The 20411-nt window shown below is 43.4% G+C and overlaps 1 protein-coding gene across 3 annotated transcripts in view; it reads right to left on the bottom strand.

Moving 5' to 3' along the window:
* The window catches only part of LOC140493432 (astacin-like metalloendopeptidase), a 196017-nt gene that overhangs the window by 3245 nt on the left and 172361 nt on the right, over positions 1-20411 (bottom strand). For all 3 annotated transcript variants that reach the window (XM_072591861.1, XM_072591859.1, XM_072591860.1), the window contains one exon: positions 8994-9234. In XM_072591861.1, coding sequence (XP_072447962.1) covers positions 8994-9234 — 241 coding nt within the window. The remainder of the gene's footprint in view (positions 1-8993; positions 9235-20411) is intronic.

Genomic DNA, 20411 nt, shown 5'->3' with positions numbered 1-20411 from the left:
AACATCGATTAACTGGTATCCCTCAGTTGCTTTGTATTTACACAGAACAGAATCTTTTGTTTCTTCGGCTAAGTCCGAACTTTCTGGAGGAATTCCCCGCATGAGTCCTCGTGAGTTTTCTCATCATACCTTACCAAATGCACCTCATTAAATACCTACTCTGTCCCTATGGTGTCCAAGGCCCATTTCAGAACAACTCAAGCATGAATCCTGCATACCTCGTGTGCTGTCAGAGTGGGTACCTGGTAACTTCTTCTCACCAACTCCTGCTGGTCCAGTCCATCATCTTGGATAGCAGCCACCAACACCTCAGGGTACGCTCCATTCACACTGAGCTCAATACAATCAGTTCTTCTATACTGTGATGACTGTGTTCTTGTGAAAGCCCACGTTAGAGAAAAATCCCGCTTTAGAAACAGTGCTTAAAGTCTTGGCGCTGGAATCACGTTACACCCAACACATTTTAAAAGTTTGCACTGTAGAAATAGCTTCCCCAATTCGTCAACTGTGTAACAGCAAATTTGCGTTGATGAAACGCATTTTATAACAGAATGACCTGTATTAATACAGTAATATCCATTGCAATTGCAGTGAGCAATTTGGTTTTCTGTTTCCAGATATCAACTTGTAGTCATATCAACAAGCAGGCTGCCTGAGTACCCAACATGCCTGTACACAGTAGAAATGTTAAAGGTGAACTCTAATCAGAGAAATGATTTCTTCATGAGCTGTATCCCCTTAGTTCACACTTGCATAATAAACCATTTCCTTTGTTTAGGCCCTCAACATCCTCTGTTTTTTGTGCCATTTGAACTCCACAATAATTATAACGAAAAATACTCTAACCAAAGGAAAACAAAATATGAATTTTTAAGTTATAACATTACTAGCTTAAGTTCTATCCCTGTTCCTAAACCTCTGCACATAACTACAGACAGATATACACAGATAAATAAACATAGATGTTGTGAGTAGAGGGAAAACAAGTTAGGGAAACACAGTCCAGTATCACACTGCACTTGATTAAATAAGGTGTTGCTTCTGGCTGTTCCAGGACCAATTGAATTTCCATTTTCACAAACAAATCCTTTCAGTTATTTTCTGAAGACATGGGAGGGTTGACACTTTAATTGTTCAGTTTCTCATTCACTGGTTAGTGCAACAGCTTAGAACAAATGGTGTGCAGGAATAGCTACCTTTCAATTCTCAGTTACACAGGAACATAGCAGCATAGGAATTAGGAGCGGAGTAGACAATTTAGCCTTTTGAGCCTGCTCCATCATTTAACATGATCATGGCTAATCTTATTCAGTCTCAACTCCATTTTCCTGCCTGCTCCCCATAGCCCCATATCATGCTTTTCATCAGAAGCATACCTATTCGTTTCTTGAATCTGTTGATTGATTCTTTCTCTGCTGCTCTCTGGGGCACTGAGTTCCACAGATTCACAATCCTCTGAGAGAAGTAGCTTCTCCTCATCACAGTTTTGAACCTACCTCCTCTCAACCTATATTTATGATCTCTTGTTCTAAAATGTCCCATAAGAGGAAACATCTGTTCAATGCCCACTTTATCAATTCTCTTTAGCATTTTATGTACCTCATTCAGATTCTCCCTCTTTCTTCTGAACTTTAGCATGTACAAACCCAAGCTATTCAACTGCCCCTCGTACAGTAGCCCTTTCATCCCTGGAATCAATTCAGTGAATCTCCTCTGAATAGCCTTCAGTGTCACTACATCCTTCCTTAAGTAAAGACACCAAAACTAGACACAATACTCCAGGTTTGGTCTCACCAACACCCTATATAATTGTAACAACACTTCTTACTATTACACTCCAATCCTTTTGCAATCAATGCCAAGGTTCCATTTGCCTTTCTTATTATATGCTGCACCTGCATACCCACTCTCTGTGGTTCATGCACATGGACACCCAGAACCCTCTGCACTGACACACTTTGAAACTGCTTCCCATTTAAATGATAATTTGCCACTTTAATTTTCTGACTAAAATGGATAACCTCACACTTATATACATTAAACTATCTGTCATATTTTGGCTCATTCTCCTAGTCTATTAATATCCACTTTTGTCAACTCGTTATCTCATCATAGCTTGCCTTCCCACTTATTTTAGTATCATCTGCAAATTTTGCTATTATACACTATCTCTACTTGCAGATAATTTATATAGATTATAAATAGTTGAGGTCTGAGATCTGAAACCTGCAGCACCCTACTAGTTGCAGTTCACCATCACGAGATGACTCATTTATCCTGATCCTCTGCTTTGTCAGTCAGCCTATCCTCTATCCAAGCCAATACTCTACTCCTAACACCCTCGGATCTAACTTTCTAGATCAGTCTTTTAGGCAGCATCTTGTCAAATGCCTTCTGGAAGTCTAGATACACCATAATCACCAGATTCCCATATTTACCTTACTGGTTATATCTTCAAAGAACTTCAGCAAGTTTGTCAAGCACAACTTGCTCTGCTGACACTGGTGAAACAAGCTTAGTTTTTCCAAGTGTTCAGTTATCTCCTCCTTTATGAATGATTCCAGCAACTTCCCCACTGCAGAGGTCAAATAACTGATCTATAATTTCCCACTTCTTCCCTAACTCCTTTTTTGAATAAGGCTGTCACATTAGCATGTTTCCATTCCACTGTTTCCTTTCCAGAATTCAGGATTTCTGGAATATTATAATGAATGTATCCACTAACTCTGCTACCACCTCTTTTAATACTCTAGGGTGAAGGCCATTAGGCCCTGGGGACTTATCTGCCTTTAATTCTATCAGTTTACTTAATATTTTCCACCATAGTTATAGTCATCACATCAAGTTATAGAGTCATAGAGATGTACAGCAGCTAAACAGACCCTTTGGTCCAACTTGTCCATGCTGACCAGATAACCTAACCTAATCTAGTCCCATTTGCCAGCACTTGGCCCTTATCCCTCTAAACCCTTCCTGTTTCATATACCTGTCCAGATGCTTTTTAAATGCTGTAATTGTACCAGCCTCCACCACTTCCTCTGGCAGCCCATTCTATACACGAACCAACCTCTTGTGTGAAAAAATTGCCTCTTAGGTTCCTTTTATATCTTTCCCCCCTCACTCTAAACCTATGCCCTGTACCGGGGAAAAGACCTTGTCCATTTATCCTATCCATGCTTCTCATCATCTTATAAACCTCTATAAGGTGTCCCCTCAGCCTCTGACGCTCCAGGAAAAACAGCCCCAGCCTATTCAACCTCTTCCTATAGCTCAAATCTTCCAGCCCTGGCAACATCCTTGTAAATCTTTTCTGAACCCTTTCAAGTTTCACAACATCTTTCCGATAGGAAAGCGACCAGAATTGCACACGATATTCCAAAAGTGGCCTAACTGATACCCTGTACAGCCATAACATGACCTCCCAATTCTTATATCGAATGCTCTGACCGATAAAGGAAAGCATAGCAAATGCCTTCTTCACTATCCCATCTCCCTGCTAATCTACTTTCAAGGAGCTATGAACCTGCACTCCAAGATCTCTTTGCTCAGCAACATTCCCAAGGACCTTACCATTAACTGTATAAACCCTGCCCTGATTTGCTTTTCCAAAAACGCGACACCTCTCATTTATCTAAATTAAACTCCATCTGCCTGTCCTCAGCCTGTTGGCCCAACTCAATTACCTCTGAAGTAACTGCAGTTTTTGGGAAGAGAGAAGAAATTATTATTTTCCATTGTGAAAACAAAGACAAAACTTTGGTTCAGTGCCCCTGACATTTTTGAGTTTCCCATTATTACCTTGCCATTTTGTTCCTCTAAAGGGTCAACATTTACTTTCACTATTCTCTTCCTTTTTAGCTAATTGTAGAAACTTTTGGTATCGGAAATAATGTTTTCTGCTAGTTTCCTTTCATAGTTTATTTTAGCTCTTTTGATTTTGTCTTTAGTAACGGTTTGCTACGTTTGAAGTTCTCCCAATCCTCCAGAGTGCCACTAACTTTTACAGTATGATTTGCCCTAGTTTTTGCCTTTATGTTATTCTTGACTTCTTTGTTAAGCCATGGATGATTTTTTTTAACTTTTTACAACTTCCTCTTCTTCTCAGGAACATCCTTTAATTGAGAGGTATTTAGCATCTTCCTAAGCATTTGCCACTGTTCTTGAACAGTCCTGCCCTTTAATATTTTTGCCCAGCTCACTGTGGCTAACTCCTTCCTCAGCCCTGTTTAATTATCTTTGCCCAACATTAAAATTTTAGTATGTGGCTGTCTTCACTCCTTCAATCTGAATTTGAAACTCTAGCATGTTGTGATCACTACTTCCAAGAGAATCCTTAACTACAAGACTATCCATCCTTCCTTGTTACATAATACCAAATCTGAAGTAGTCAGTTTTCTAGTTAGTTCCAATGACATACTGCTATAAGAAACAATTCCTCCGACTGTTTGCCAAGGCTACCCTTGCCAAGTTGATTAATCCAGCCAATATGCATGTTAAAATCACCTATAATTACCATTGTGCCCGTCTCACAAGCCATCATTATTTCCTGGCTTATACTATGTCCTACTTTGGAAGTATTTTTTGGGGCCTGTAAATTACTCTTACCAATGAGTTTCTTTCCTTGCTTTTTATTTCCACCCAGACTCATTCAACATTTTGCTCCTTAGTGCCAATCTTATTTCTTAATACAGGCTTGATGTCATCAATAAAGCAATTCCACCTCCATCTCCTTCTAGTTTTGGAATACTGAGCATTGTCGGACACTTAAGTCCTAGCCCTGCCCTTTCTGTAACCATGTTTCAGTAATTCCCACCAGGTCATACCCATTTGTCTCTATTTGTGCCGTCATCTCATCTATTTTATTCCGAATACTGCAGGCAATTAGGTACAAGGTTATTAAATATGTTCTAATGATTTGTCTTTCTCTTTTAATATTTTTTGTACACTATACTTTTCACACTCTCTATCCTTATTTATTAATTCCTGACAACACTGAGCCTCATCTTTATCATTTACTCCAACTTCCAACTTTTGATCTTCTATCATTTCTTCTCTCATTTTAGTCATTAGACTGGCCCTGCATGTTTATCCTGTTAACCTGTACCTTCTGTTCACATTCTGACCTGCTTTGGTTCCCAGCCCTCTACCATGTTAATTTAAATGAGCCAAGTCGCACTAGTAAACCTTCCCACCAGAATGTTGGTGCCCTTCCAGTTCAGATGCAACCTGTCCTTTTTGTACAGGTCCCACCTGTCTTGGAAGAGTTTCCAAAGATCCAAAAATCTGAAGTCCTCCCCTCTGCATCAGCTCTTTAGCTGTGTTAAGCTACGCTATTTTCATATTCCTTCCTCACTTCACAGCAGACAGAAAGAAAAAGAGATGCTGCTTTTTGCAGACTGGAGACTTCTGCCTCTGTACTATTTACACACATTCTTTTTTATCTGTTTAGGAGACAATCAGAGGGTCGTCCTCATGCTAATGACTCCTACACTCCAAAACTGGTCCACTGGATTGTGCACTGGTCACTCTTCATGATACTGACATGGTCAGGCATATCTGTGATTGTTAGATTGATAAGGACAACATGAAGGAATCATAAGCCATTATGAGATACCAGTGAGAGACAGGAAGGGGTGTCGGATTGGAATAGCCTACAGCATGGCCATACTCACCACTCAAGAGAAAGTGAGGACTGCAGATGCTGGACATCAGAGTCAAAAGGTGTGGCACTGGAAAAGCACGGCTGGTCAGGCAGCATCACATTCCTGATGAAGAGCTTCTGCTCGAAACGTCAACTCTCCTGCTCCTCGGATGCTACCTGACTGGCTGTGTTTTTCCAGTGCCACATTTTTTGACTCATACACTCCACTCAGGTCAAGAAAGTTAAAAATCACACAACACCAGATTATAGTCCAACAGGTTTAATTGGAAGCACTAGCTTTCGGAGCGATGCTCCTTCATCAGGTGATATCACCTGATGAAGGAGCGTTGCTACGAAAGCTAGTGTGCTTCCAATTAAACCTGTTGGACTATAACCTGGTGTTGTGTGATTTTTAACTTTGTACACCCCAGTCCAACACCGGCATCTCCGAATCAGGTCAAGAAAGGACTTCTAGAGTGTAGCTCAGAGTTTATGTACTTTAGTTTACCTCACTTTGTACTCCAGCAGACTCTAGCCAGGTCCAACATAACAGCCCAACTCCTCATAGGAGGGTTAAAGGGCCTGCAGAATGTGGTGTGTTCTATTTTGCCAATTCAGAAGAGCAGCCATTATGGCTGTAAATTCAGATGGTTCAAACTCTGATACTGACTGTCCAGATTGACAGGGTACTCAGTGAATGTCTCCTGGTCCTTGTAAAAGCACAATCTTTGGTGAGCAGTCCGATATGCATACCTCTCCCAGAATTACACCAATCAAAACATTCTCACAACATGATCTTTTACCACCAGTTCATTTCTTTAATGTTCTTCACCTGATCCTTATACGACAATTGCACAATGGTTCTCTTCCTCTGAGCCAAAAGGTCCCACTTGCTTCAGAGGTGTGTAATAACATCTCTAAATAGGTTGGTAAGAAAATGTCTCTGGAAGCAACGTGGAAGTGTCCTTCTGAACCTGAGGGGCTGAATGGAAGCCCCACCTGTCTGGAGGTTTGTCATAACATGTAAGTTCATAATTAAAAGAAAACATAGTCCGTCACAGTTAAAACAAACCATTCAAACTTATAGAAAATTTGTTCAGCCAACAACAGCTGGAAAAAAAAATCCGTATGTCCTGTATGATGGGAGACAGGCTGGGAATACCATGTGCAGCAGGAAGCAGGTTTTTGGTGGTGGTGCAGTTATAGTGCCCCTGCCTCCGAGTGAAGGGGCCTGGGGTACAAGTCCCACTTTCTCCAGTATTGTCCAATAACATTACTGAACAGTTTGATTAAAAATATCTGCAGACAAAGTGAACTTTGAAGAGTGAAGAGCTAAAGAAAATGTCTCCAAGTCAAACAGTATAAATAAATGAACAAATTGGAGGTAATGAGAACTGCAAATGCTGGAAAGTCAGACTTGATAAAACATGGAGTGGTGAAGGAACAGTAGGTGAGGAGCAGGGCAGTTGATGTTTCAAGTCGGACCTTTCATCAGGACTGGGGAGGGGGAAGGAGGCTGAGAAATAAATAGAGTGGGAGGGTGGGGCTGGGGAAAAAGTAGGTGGAATGGTGACAGGTGGATGCTGGTAGGTGGTGATTCTGGTTGGTCAGTGGGAAGGGTGGAGTGGATAAGTGGGAAGGAAGATGATCAGATCAGGTCAGGTCAAGGAGATTGGGCAGAGAGGGAGGGCTTGGCCTGGGATGAGGTGGGGGTTGGAGAGATTTGGAAGCTGGTGAATCCAATGTTGAGGCCATAAGGCTGTAAGCGCCCAAGGCAGAAGATGAGGTGTTCTTCCTCCAGTTTGCGTGTTACCGTATTTTGACAGTGGAGGCGGCCCAGGATTATCATGACGTTGGGGAACTGGGAGTGGGAGGGGGAGTAGAAATGGCTGACAACTGGGAGATGAGGTGGATTGGAGCATGCAGATCATAGATGTTCCCTGAACCGGTCCCCGGGTTTGCGCTCTCTCCAATGCAAAGGATGCAGTAAATCAGGTTAAGAGGAAACGTAGGTGAATCTCTGCCAATCTTGGATAGATTCTTCGGGACCTTGGACAGAAATAAGAGGGGAGGTGCGCTGGCAGATATTGCACATCTTACAGACGCAGGGAAATGTGCCACGTGTGGAGGAGAGATTGGGAGGGAAGGTGGACCTAATGAGTGAAATCGCGGAGGGAACTGTTCCTGCAGAAAGCACTTAGGGCTGGGAAAGGAAACATCTTTTTGGTGGTGGGGTCAGATTGCAGGTGACGAAAATGGCAGAGGATTTGGATTGGATGATGCATTGGATTTGTAGATTGGTGGGGTGGAATGTGAGGACTGAGGCACTCTATCCTTGTTATAGTTGGGGGGGAGGGAGGGGAGTGCATTTGAGGGCAGGGGTGTGGGAGATGGAGGAGATGCAGCTGAGGGGAGGGGAAATTACGGTCCTTGAGGTAAGAGGATATCTGGGATGTCCCAGGGTAGAATTGCTCATCCAGATTTGGGAGAGGTGGAGGAACTGGGAGTATGGGATCACAACTTTACAGGAAAGAGGGTGGGAGGAGGTGTAATCCAGGTAGTTATGGGAGTTGGTTGGTTTGAACTAGATGCCAGTGCTAAGTCAGTTACTGGAGATGGAGAAGGAGAGGTCCAGGAAGGGGAAGGAGGTGTCAGAGATGGTCCAGGTGAATTTGAGATGAGGATGAAAGGTAAGGGTGAAGTTGATGAACTGTGAGACACCAGCCAGCTCCTCTACCCTTTCCATGACATTCAATTCTAAGACTCCCAACACCTCATCTTCACCATTGACATCCAGTCTCTGTACACCTGTATGCCCCACCAGGACAGCCGAAAATCCCTCCACTTCTTCCTCTCCTGCAGTCCCAACCAGTCCCCCTCCACCGACATACTTATTCGCTTAGTGGAACTGGTCCTCCTTTCCTTTGAATCCTCCCACTTCCTACAAATCAGATAGTTTAGATTCCCTACAGTATGGAAACAGGCACTTCAGTCCAACAAGTCCACACCGACCTCCAAAGAATAACCTACCCAGACCCATCCCCCTTCCCGAACACTATGGGCAATTTAGCATGGCCAATTCACCTGGCCTGCACATCTTTTTGGATTGTGGGAGGAAACCCATGTAGACACGGGAAGAAAGTGCAAACTCCACACAGACAGTCACCCGAGGCTGGAATCAATCCCGGGTCCCTGGTGCTGTGAGGCAGCAGTACTAACCACTGAGCCACTGTGCTGCCCTCAATAAATAAATTATTTTGAGATCTTATTCTACATATGACCTTGAGATCAGCTAGTGATTTTAAACACAAAAAGTCTTGAAAATTTTACTTTGATGTGCTGATTATCTTACCTTTTCTTTCAGTTGGACTAGCAACGCATTTATAGTCAAATCTGAGTCCAGGTTGTGTCTTTGATCCAGGATGACTGAATTCTATCAAAAGGGCAATGCCCTCAATCACAGGTATTGGTCTTTTTCCACAGAATATTCCTCTTTTGATGGGGGGTGCTACAGAGACATCATGAATTTCAAGGTAGGCGTCTATACATTTGATAGATTGTTGAAAATTGTATGTTGTAATTTCAAGAACAACCTGTTGAGGAACAATAATGTTAGGAAGCCATTTAAAATTTTTAAGGAGTTTCAAAAATCAATGTAAACAGGAAATACCTCAGAGAGGCAGACAACTTAGTATTCTATTGAGCAGTTATTATTTAAAAATGATATTTTGCCCAGTGAATTAGATTTTTAAATCAATTTTCTTGCCTTATTTGTACTTTCCTGAATTTTATTAGCACTGTCAAAGAAAAATGATCCCTGTCTAATATGGCCAAAGCAAAATATTGCAAATACTGGAAATCTTAAACGAAATGAAAACTGAAAGTGGAGAAGAGAACTGAAATATTAATGGCTTATTGCTTCACAGATGCTGCCACACCTGAGTTTCTATAGCATTTTGTTTTTATTATAGATAATCATTGATGCTTTTCTTTCACAGGCTTGGAGAAGGGATCCCAATAAGATCACCTCGTGCAATTTTCTATTTGCCTTTTAATCAGTTTGACTCAGTTTGGATATGATTCAAAACTCGGAACCAACTAACAACTGATGGTGTATTAAATTGCTTTAAAAGATTATTTCAAGATCTATGATCATATTTCTGGATTCAAAATACTGTTTTTTATTCATGAAAACCACTTTGAATTGACGTTCAGATTAGCACCAGTCTGCTGTGAGACATATGGTATGAAACTGGATACTTACATTCTTAATTAAACAAATGATTGATTGGTAATTCAAATGGCAGGCATTTTCTTTTCCATATTCTGTTTTATGTGGTCAGCATGAGTCAAATGGAGGGGACCTTCCAGCAGTTATGTATGAGCAGCAATAGGAACAGTACAAAAGACCTTTAATTGAGGTTAATATAGCTGAGTCTGATGCTAGAACCGATCATGTTAATCTATGGATTTCTTTAGCGTGAGTTATACCTGTTTAAACAAGGGAATGAGTGGTCACAGGGTTTCTGGTCAAGCAGGATCCCTGATTTTGAGATCTCCAACTAGGAGTTCAGGGGTTACTAAATTGTATACACTGAATGAAACTCCACCAGTGAGGAGGAGAACTAGAAAACCAAGAAGATATATATCAGGCATGTGTGTGCTCTCCTGACTAAGTCTGTAAGACACCTGGTGTTGTGCAAGGGCAGAAGGATACAGGGACCAACATCGAGTCCTTCCAAGGAAGGTCTTTATAAAGAGTTTACAAGTGGAGTATGAACAACTGTCAGAGATCTAATGTTTACAGACAGTGGCAATGGCACATTATTACATCAAGCTAGGTCATATTTACTGCATCCCCACTACACTTGAGCTGAGCTCTGCCAATGAATGCTTCAATTCTGGTTATTTATGCTCTTCGAAGTTCATGTCTTAGTGCTGGGATTTTGTTCTCCCATTTGTACCTATGATAGTCTATATGCATCTCATGTGGACCAATGACTTCATTGGTCTTCAGGAGACGATGCATTTCTCACAGGCATACAGAAGAGCAGATAATGGTACAGTCAGCAGGTTTTGTTGAAAGTGTTGTGTGTTATTTTCTCCATAGTCTCTTGCATAAGTTGTGAAAGGCTGAGCTTTCTCTGTCATATTTATTTGTTGCTTTCCTGTCAATGTAAACACTTCTGGAGATCGGACCTTTAAGATCAGTGCAGTTATCTGCAGCCTTCAGGGTCATGCCATTCACAGTTACACTGGGTGGGGTAAAATCAGAGCTTGATGCTGGTCATTGGAGTATCTTTGTCTTCCTAAGCGAATAGTTTAGGCATAGTCATAATCATTAGCTGCTTTTGAAAAACAGTTTGATTTATTGAAAGCCATGCTCAAGAGTGACATGCGTCTTTGGCAAACTGTAGCTTCTGCACTATCATCTGTGATGTCTGAAAGACTACATCTCTTTACTTCTTTTATTTTTGGACTGTGGCTGAAAATAAAAGTACATCTTAAAACCAAGGAGCTGTGCGAACAAAGGAACAGAAGTATGCCATTCAGCCTATCGAGCCTGCTTCACCATTTAATATGACTATGGCTGATCAAACATTTCGATGTCTTTTACCCACATTATCTTCATAATCTTGTATGACATTGATAATCAAAATTTTAATCTACTTTAAATATACTCAGAGGCAGAGTTTTCCACAGCCTCTATGGTAGAGAATTCTAAAGGTTCCCAACTCTGTGTAAAAAGAGAGTTATTTGCAGAACAAGTAAGATTTGCATCATAGTCAATAGATGTGAAGCTGGAAAAGCATAGCAGGTCAGACAGCAACCAAGAGATAGGAAAGTCAACATTTCGGCAAATGCTGCCTTCATCAGGACATGAAGCTTTATTTGATAAAAATTAGTTTTCCCTTCCCACGGTGCAGAGCATTTATTATAATTGCAATGTTAGAACCAAACACACTACAAGCCCTGACAAGATCAGGTGCACAAAGTCTTGCTAACCGAATTTTTTTTTCTGGAGGATTGCATTGTTTGAATATTCTAAGCTGGGAGATTTAAATAAGGCTGTTTTGGGTACTTTCAGTAATGATTAATAGATGAATTCTGCAGACAAATTCAGCCTGGAACATTGACTTTCCTGCTCCTCAATCATTGTCTAACCTGCTGCACTTTTCCAGCTTCACATCTATTGACTCTAGCTTCTAGCAGCTGCAGTCGATACTGTCTCCAAGATTTGCATCATTCCAGCCTCTAGAAAAGGTTGAGTAAGAGAATGCTGCATCTCAGACATACGGAGTCATATTTCTACCCTATCCATGCTTTGAAAACCTCAGCCTCTGACACTCCAGGGAAAACAGCCCCAGCCTATTCGGCCTTTCCCTATAGCTCAAACCCTCCAACTCCCGCAATATCCTTGTCAATCTTTTCTGAACCCTTTCAGTTTCACAACATCCTTCCATTAGGAGAGAAACCAGAATTGCACCCAATATTCCAACAGTGGCCTAACCAATGTCCTATACACCTGCAACATGACCTCCCAACTCCTGTATTCAATACTCTGACCAATAAAGGAAAGCATATCAAATGCCTTCTTCACTATCCTGTCTACCTGCTATTTCAGTTTCAAGGAGCTATGAACCTGCATTCCATGCTTTCTTTATTCAGCAACATTCCCCAGGACCTTACCATTAAGTGTATAAGTCCTGCTCTGATTTCCCTTTCCAAAATGCAGCACCTCACATTTATCTAAATTATACTCCATCCGTTCCTTCTCGGCCCACTGGCCCATCAGATCAAGATCCCATTGTACTCTGAGGAAACCTTCTTTGCTTCCACTACAGGTCCAATTTTGGTGTTATCTGCAAACTTCCAAACTATACCTGCTGTGTTCACATACAGACCATTTATATAAATGATGAAAAGCAGTGGGTCCAGCACCAATCCTTGTGGCATACTGCTGGTCACAGGTCTCCAGTCTGAAAGGCAACCCTCCACCACTACCCTCTGCCTTCTACCTTCAAGCCAGTTCTGTATCCAAATGGCGAGTTCCATGAGATCTAACCTTGCTCAACAGTTTCCCATGGGGAACCTTGTCGAACGCCTTACTAAAGTGATATATAGATCACATCCATGCTCTGCCCTTATCAATCCTCTCTGTTACTTCTTCAAAAAAACTCAATCAAGTTCATGAGACATGATTTCCCATGCACAAAGCCATGTTGAGTATCCCTAATCAGTCCTGTCTTTCCAAATACATGTACATCTTGTCCCTCAGGATTCCCTCCAACAACTTGCCCACCACCAATGTTAGGCTCACCGGTCCATAGTTCCCTATCTTGTCCTTACCACCCTTCTTAAACAGTGGCACCACATTAGCCAACCTCCGGTCTTCCCCCACCTCACCTGTGACTATCGATGATACAAATATCTCAGCAAAGGGCCCAGCAATCACTTCCCTAGCTTCCCACAGAGTTCTAGTGTACACCTGATCAGGTCCTTGGGATTTATCCACCTTGATGTGTTTTAAGACATCCAGCACCTCCTCCCCTGTGATATGGATATTTTAAGATGTCTAATCTATTTGCCCACATTCTATATCTTCCATGTCCTTCTCCACCGTAAACACTGATGCAAAGTACTGGTTTAGTATCTCCCCAATCTCCTGCGGCTCCACACAAAGGCTGCCTTGTTGATCTTTGAAGGGCCCTATTCTCTCCCTAGTTACCTTTTTGTCCTTAATGTATTTATAGAATCCCTTTGGATTGTCCTTAACCCTATTTGTCAAAGGTATCTCAAGTCTTCTTTTGACCTCCTGATTTCCCACTTAAGTGTATGCCTACTGCCTTTGTACTATTCTAAGGAATCACTCAATCTCTGCTATCTACACCTGATATATACTTACTTCTTTTTCTTAAGCAAAACCTCAATTTCTCTTGTAATCCAGCATTCCCTACACTGCCAGCTTTGTCTTTCACCCTAACAGGAATGATGATAACATTAAAACAGGCAGACTTTTGTTATCTCATTTTTGAAGACTTCCCATTTTCCAGCCGTCCCTTTACTGGTGACCATCTGCCCCCAATCAGCTTTTAAAAGTTATTGCCTAATACCATCGAAATTGGCCTTCCTCCAATTTAGAACTTCAACTTTTAGATCTATGTATCCTTTTCCATCACTCTTTCAAAACTAATTACGGTTGCTGGATCTAAAGTGCCCCCCACTGACACCTCAGTCACCTACCCTGTCATAGAGTCCTACAGCACAGAAACAGGCCCTTCAGTCCCAAACTGGTCCATGCCGACAAAAATGTCTGGCCACACTAACCCCATTTCCCTGCACTTGACCCAAATTCTTTTAATCCTTTCCTATTTATGTATTTATCCGAATGCCTGTTAAATGTTGTTTATGTAGCCGCCTCAACCACTTCCACTGGCAGCTCATTCTGTATGCATACCACCCTCTCCATAAAAATGTTGCCCCTCAGCTTCCCTTTCATTCTTTCTCCTCTAACCTTAAACTACTGCCCTCTAGTCCTCAATTCCCCAACCCTGGGAAAAAGACTGAGTACATTCATCCTATCCATGCGTCTTATGATTGTATACACTTCTATAAGGTCCTCGCTCAGTCTCCTGCGCTCTGAAGAAAAACATCCTAGCTTGTCCAATCTCTCCCTATAACTCAGACCATTGAGTCCTGGCACCATCCTTGTAAATTTCATCTGCACTCTTTCCAGTTTAATAACATCCTTCCAAAGCAAGGTTACCAAAACTGATCACAGTGCTCCGTGCGGCCTCACCAATGTCCTGTATAACTGCAACATATCTTTCCAACTTCTATACTCAATGCCCTGACTGATGAAGGCCAATGTGCCAAAAGCCTTCTTCACTGTCCTGTCTACTTGTGGTTCCACTTTCAAAGAACAATGAAGCTGAACTCCAAGATCTCTCTGTTCCATAACACTCCTTAAAGTTCTACATTCACTATGAAACTTCTACCTTGATTTGACTTTCCAAAATGCAAGACCTCACACTTATCTATATTAGACTCCATTTGAAATTTCCTGACCCACTTTCCCAGCTGACCAAGCTCCTGCTGCAATTTCTGATAATCTTCTTCATTGTCCACTATACTGCCTATTTTAGTGTCAACTGCAAACGTACTAATCTTGCCTTGTACATTCTTATCCAAATCATTGATATAGATAACAAACAGTAACGGGTCCAGCACCGACCCTGAGGCACTTCACTAGTCACAGGCATCCAGTCTGAAAAGCATCCTTCCACTATTACCCTCTGTTTCCTACCATCAAGCCAATTTTGTATCTAATTTGCCAGTTCTCCTGGATTCCTTGCGATCTAATCTTCCAGAGCAGCCTAACATGTGGAACCTCATCAAAGGTCTTACTGAAATCCATATAAACCACGTCTATCGCCCTGACGTCGTCAACCTTCCTGGTCACTTCATCAAAGAACACTAACAAATTTGTGCAGCATGATCTCCCACTCACAAAGCCATGCTGACTACTCTTAATCAAATCCTATCTTTCCAAATGCATGTGTATCTTATCCCTCAGAATCTTCTCATGTAACTTATCCACCACAGATGTTAGGCTTACTGGTCTGTAGTTCCCAGGCTTTTCTTTGCAGCCTTTCTTAAATAATGACACAACATTTGCTATCCCAGTTTTCTGAGACCTCATCTGTGCCTAACAATGATGCAAAAATATTAGCCAGGACCCTGCAGTTTCTTTTCTAGCCTCTTGCTGTGTTCTTGGATATATCTGGTCAGACTAGGAGAGTTATTTACCTTCATGCATTCTAATACATCTAACACCTCTTCCACTGTGGTATGGACTGTCCCCAAAATATCACCAATAACTTCCCCAAGTTCCCAAGTCTTCATGTCTTTCTCCATGGTAAAACAGAGAAGTATTCATTGAGAACCTCACCCATCTCCTTCGGTTCTACACATGCATGTCCACTTTGGTCTTTGAGGGGGCCCTATTCTCTGTCTAGTTGTTCTTTAATATACTTCGTATCTCTTTGGATTCACCCTAATCTTCTCAGCCAAAACTATTTCATGCCTCCTTTTCGCCCTCCTGATTTCCTTCTTCAGTAAACTCCTGTATACCTCCAGGGATTCCCTTGATCCCATTTGCCTCTACCTCAGCCATGCCTTTTTTTTCTGGTCAAAGCCTCAATATCTCGTGTCATCCAGGGTTCCTTATTCCTGCCAACCTTGACCTTCACCCTCACTGGAACATATTGATCTTGAACTCTAGCTATCTCACTTTTAAAAGCTTCCCACTTGCCAGGGGTCCCTTTGCCTGCAATCAAACTACTCCAATCAACCCCCTGCAGTTTCCTATCTAATTCTATCAAAATTCGCCTTGCCCCAATTTAGAACTTGAACCTGTGGACCAGTTTTGACCCTCTCCATAACTATTTTAGAATTATAGAACTATTGTCACTGATCCCAAAGCGCTACCCCACTGTCACCTACGTCACCTGTCCTGCCCTATTTCCCAAAAGTAAGTTGAGTTTTGCCCCCTCACAAGTACATACAGCTTGAGGAAACTCTCTATACAACTCGAGGAAACTTTCCTGAACACATTTAATAAATTCTACCCCATCTAAGCCCTTAACGCTCTGGCAATCCCAATCTATGTTAGGAAAATGAAAATTCCCTACTATGACAACCCTATTGTTCCTGCAAGTCTCTCCAAACTCCCTGTATATTTATTGCTCTAATTCCTGTTGACTATTTGGAGGCCTATAGTACAACCCCAATAACGGCACTATCTCCTTGTTATTTCTTAGCTCCACCCACAAAGACTCACTGGATGATCCTTCAGTTATTTCATCTCTGAGTGCTGCAGTGATACACACCTTAATCAAAAATGCAACTCCCCCTCTCCTCCTTTCACCACCTCTGTCCTGCCTAAAGCACCTGTATCCTGGCACATTAAGCTGCCAGTCTTGTCCCTCCCTTAGCCATGTTTCTATAATGGCTATAATATTGCAGTGCCACGTACCTACAGACACCCTGAGTTCTCTGGCCTTATTTGTCAGGTCGTTTGAAATAAATACAATTTAATCCAACAAGCATTCCTTGCTCCATGTCATGTTCCAGCCTGACCTGATTCTTTCAAATTACTATTTCTGATTACCATATCTCCATCCAGTCTTGCACTTGCCTCCCTACCGTTGAGGATCCCAATCCCCTGCCAATCTAGTTTAAACCCTCCCTTGCAGAACTAGCAAACCTGACTACCAAGATATTGGTCCTCCTCCAGTTCTGGTGCAACCTGTATCTCTTGAACAGGTCACCTCTGCCCCAGAAAAGATCCCAATGTTCTAAAAATCTGACTCCCTGCCCCCTGCACCAATTCTTTAGCCAAACATTCATCTGCCATATGGCACTGGAAGCAATCTGGAGACTATCACCAGCGAGGTCCTGGTTTTTTTTTTCACTTTTTTCCTATCTATCTATAACCACTCTGCAGGGCCTCATCTCTTTTTCTACCCATGTCATTTATGCCAACGTGCACAATGACTTCTGGTTGCTCACCCTCACCCTTGACACATTCTGGATCGTGGCAGCTGGGAGGCAACACTTGTGGCCGTGGAATCTCCTATCTGTCCTTCTAATTATCGAGTCGCCTATCACTAAGGTCTTGTTTACCTTTAGTCTTTCCCACTGTGCCCCAGAGCCAGTTGTAGTGCCACCAACTTGGTTACTGCCACTTTCCCCGAAATGGTAATTTCCCCCAATGGTATCCTTGTCATGACACGGAGTGATCATGCGAACATGCGAATTCGAGCGGGAATAGGATACCTGGCTCCTCAAGCCTGCTCTACCTTTCAATAAAATCTTGGCTGATCTGATTACTCCACAATCTTGCATATCCTGATAATCCCTCACCACCTGTTTATCAAGATCTATCTATATTCAGCTCTGCTTCTACCCCCCTTTGAGGAAGACAGTTCCAAAGACTCACTACCCTCTGTGACAAAGTTCTTCTTCTCACCTATTTTATATGGATGATCCCTTATTTTTAAACAATGACCACTAGTTCTAGATCCTCTCACAACAGAAAACATCCTGTACAGAAGACACATACATTCTTTCCTCTTCCACTGCTGAACATCTAAACCCATTCCCCTATCTATATCTTTGACTCAACAAATGCCTCTAAGTTTCCCACCCATTTCCCAGCCCAAAACTCAGCCTCGCCATAACCAACAGTTCTTCACTCCTGGTGCTTGCCAGATGCAGAATGATATCCTTTCCTGTCATCATAAATATCAGGTTGAACACACCTTGGCAACAACCTCTTAGTGGGGGCCTTCTTCTAAAAGGAGAATGGAGAAATGATGTGACTCATCTTCAGAAAGATCAACTCTTACATTTGAACCCTTTTCGCATGCAGCCAGCCTAACCACTGACAAAGCTGTTTCTGAGAAACTCTTTCTTTCCACTCACCACCATCCACCAGTCGTTTTAAGTCATGCAGGTGATTACATATTCTGACCACTGCACAATCCCCACTTGCGATTCACAACACTCTCAAAAAACTTCCAATAGTTGTGCAGCACATGAGGAACAAGATTTGTCACTCAGCTTTACAGGGTGAATGTTCCTCAGCTTGTTGCAACATTTAAGCAGGTCTTCCAGATACTCTTGAGGCTGCTGGCCTCCTCTGCTACTTCAATCCAGGTTTTCAGATGGTGGTGTTAGCTGTGGCGGAGTTTGGTGTCCAGAACGAGGCTGCCGTAGATCCACAGCAGGGACTCGATAGTACATGGAGGCAAGGTCCTGGCACAGACTGTCGAGGGGCAGTAGGAGGAGGTGTCTCCTTGACCATGACCCCACCTCCCACCACCAAACCATCATCTCCCAGACCATCCATAACCTCATCACCTCAGGGGATCTCCCGTCCACCGCCTCCAAACTCATAGTCCCACAACCCCGCACCACCCATTTCTACCTCCTGCCCAAAATCCACAAGCCTGACTGCCCCGGCCGACCCATTGTCTCAGCCTGCTCCTGCCCCACCGAACTCATCTCTGCATACCTCGACACAGTCCTGTCCCCCTTAGTCCAAGAACTCCCCACCTATGTTCGGGGCACCACCCACACCCTCCACCTCCTCCATGATTTTCGCTTCCCAGGTCCCCAACGCCTTATCTTCACCATGGACATCCAGTCCCTGTACACCTCCATGCCCCATTGGGAAGGACTCAAAGCCCTCTGCTTCTTCCTTTCCTGCCGTACCAACCAGTACCCTTCCACTGACACCCTCCTTCAACTGACTGAACTGGTCCTCACTCTGAACAACTTCTCTTTCCAATCCTCCCACTTCCTCCAAACCAAAGGAGTAGCCATGGGCACCCGCGTGGGCCCCAGCTATGCCTGCCTCTTTGTAGGATACGTGGAACAGTCCATCTTCCGCAGCTACACTGGCACCAGCTTTTCCTCTGTTACATCGATGACTGTATCAGCGCTACCTCGTCATCCCACGAGGAGGTTGAATAGTTCATCCACTTTACTAACACCTTCCAACCCGACCTTAGATTTACCTGGACCGTCTCAGACTCCTCCCTCCCCTTCCTAGACCTCTCCATTTCTATCTCGGGCGACCGACTCAACACGGATATTTACTATAAACCCACCGACTCCCACAGCTACCTAGACTACACCTCCTCCCACCCTGCCTCCTGTAAAAACGCCATCCCTTATTCCCAATTGCTTCGCCTCCGCCACATCTGCTCCCAGGAGGACCAATTCCACTACCGAACAACCCAAATGGCCTCTTTCTTCAAAGACTGCAATTTCCCCTCAGATGTGGTTGACGATGCTCTCCACCGCATCTCCTCCACTTCCCGCTCCTCCGCCCTTGAACTCCGCCCCTCCAATCGCCACCAGGACAGAACCCCACTGGTCCTCACCTACCACCCCACCAACCTCCAGATACATCGGATCATCCTTCGTCATTTCCACCACCTCCAAACGGACCCGACCACCAAGGATATATTTCCGTCCCCACCCCTATCAGCGTTCCGGAAAGACTACTCCCTCCGCGACTCCCTCGTCAGGTCCACACCCCCCACCAACCCAACCTCCACTCCCAGCACCTTCCCCTGCAACCGCAAGAAATGCAAAACTTGCGCCCACACCTCCCCCTCACTTCCCTCCAAGGCACCAAGGGATCCTTCCATATCCGTCACAAATTCACCTGCACCTCCACACACATCATTTACTGCATCCACTGCACCCGATGTAGCCTCCTCTACATTGGGGAGACAGGCCGCCTACTTGTGGAACGTTTCAGAGGACACCTCTTGGACAACCGGACCAACCAACCCAACTGCCCCGTGGCTGAACACTTTAATTCCCCCTCCCACTCCACCAAGGACATGCAGGTCCTTGGCCTCCTCCATCGCCAGACCATGGCAACACGACGCCTGGAGGAAGAGCGCCTCATCTTCCGCCTAGGAACCCTCCAATCACAAGGGATGAATGCAGATTTCTCCAGCTTCCTCGTTTCCCCTCCCCCCACCTTATTTCTGTCCCAACCCTTGGACTTAGCACCACCTTCTTGACCTGCAATCTTCTTCCCGACCTCTCTGCCCCACCCACTCTCCGGTCTATCACCCTCACCTTAACCTCTTTCCACCTATTGCATTCCCAACGCCCCTCCCCAAAGTCCCTCCTCCCTATCTTTTATCTTAGCCTGCTTGGCACACCCTCCTCATTCCTGAAG

Source organism: Chiloscyllium punctatum, chromosome 22 (assembly GCF_047496795.1).
Source record: "Chiloscyllium punctatum isolate Juve2018m chromosome 22, sChiPun1.3, whole genome shotgun sequence".
NCBI classification, from domain to species: Eukaryota; Metazoa; Chordata; class Chondrichthyes; order Orectolobiformes; family Hemiscylliidae; genus Chiloscyllium; species Chiloscyllium punctatum.
This window is presented reverse-complemented; position numbering and strand designations above follow the sequence as displayed.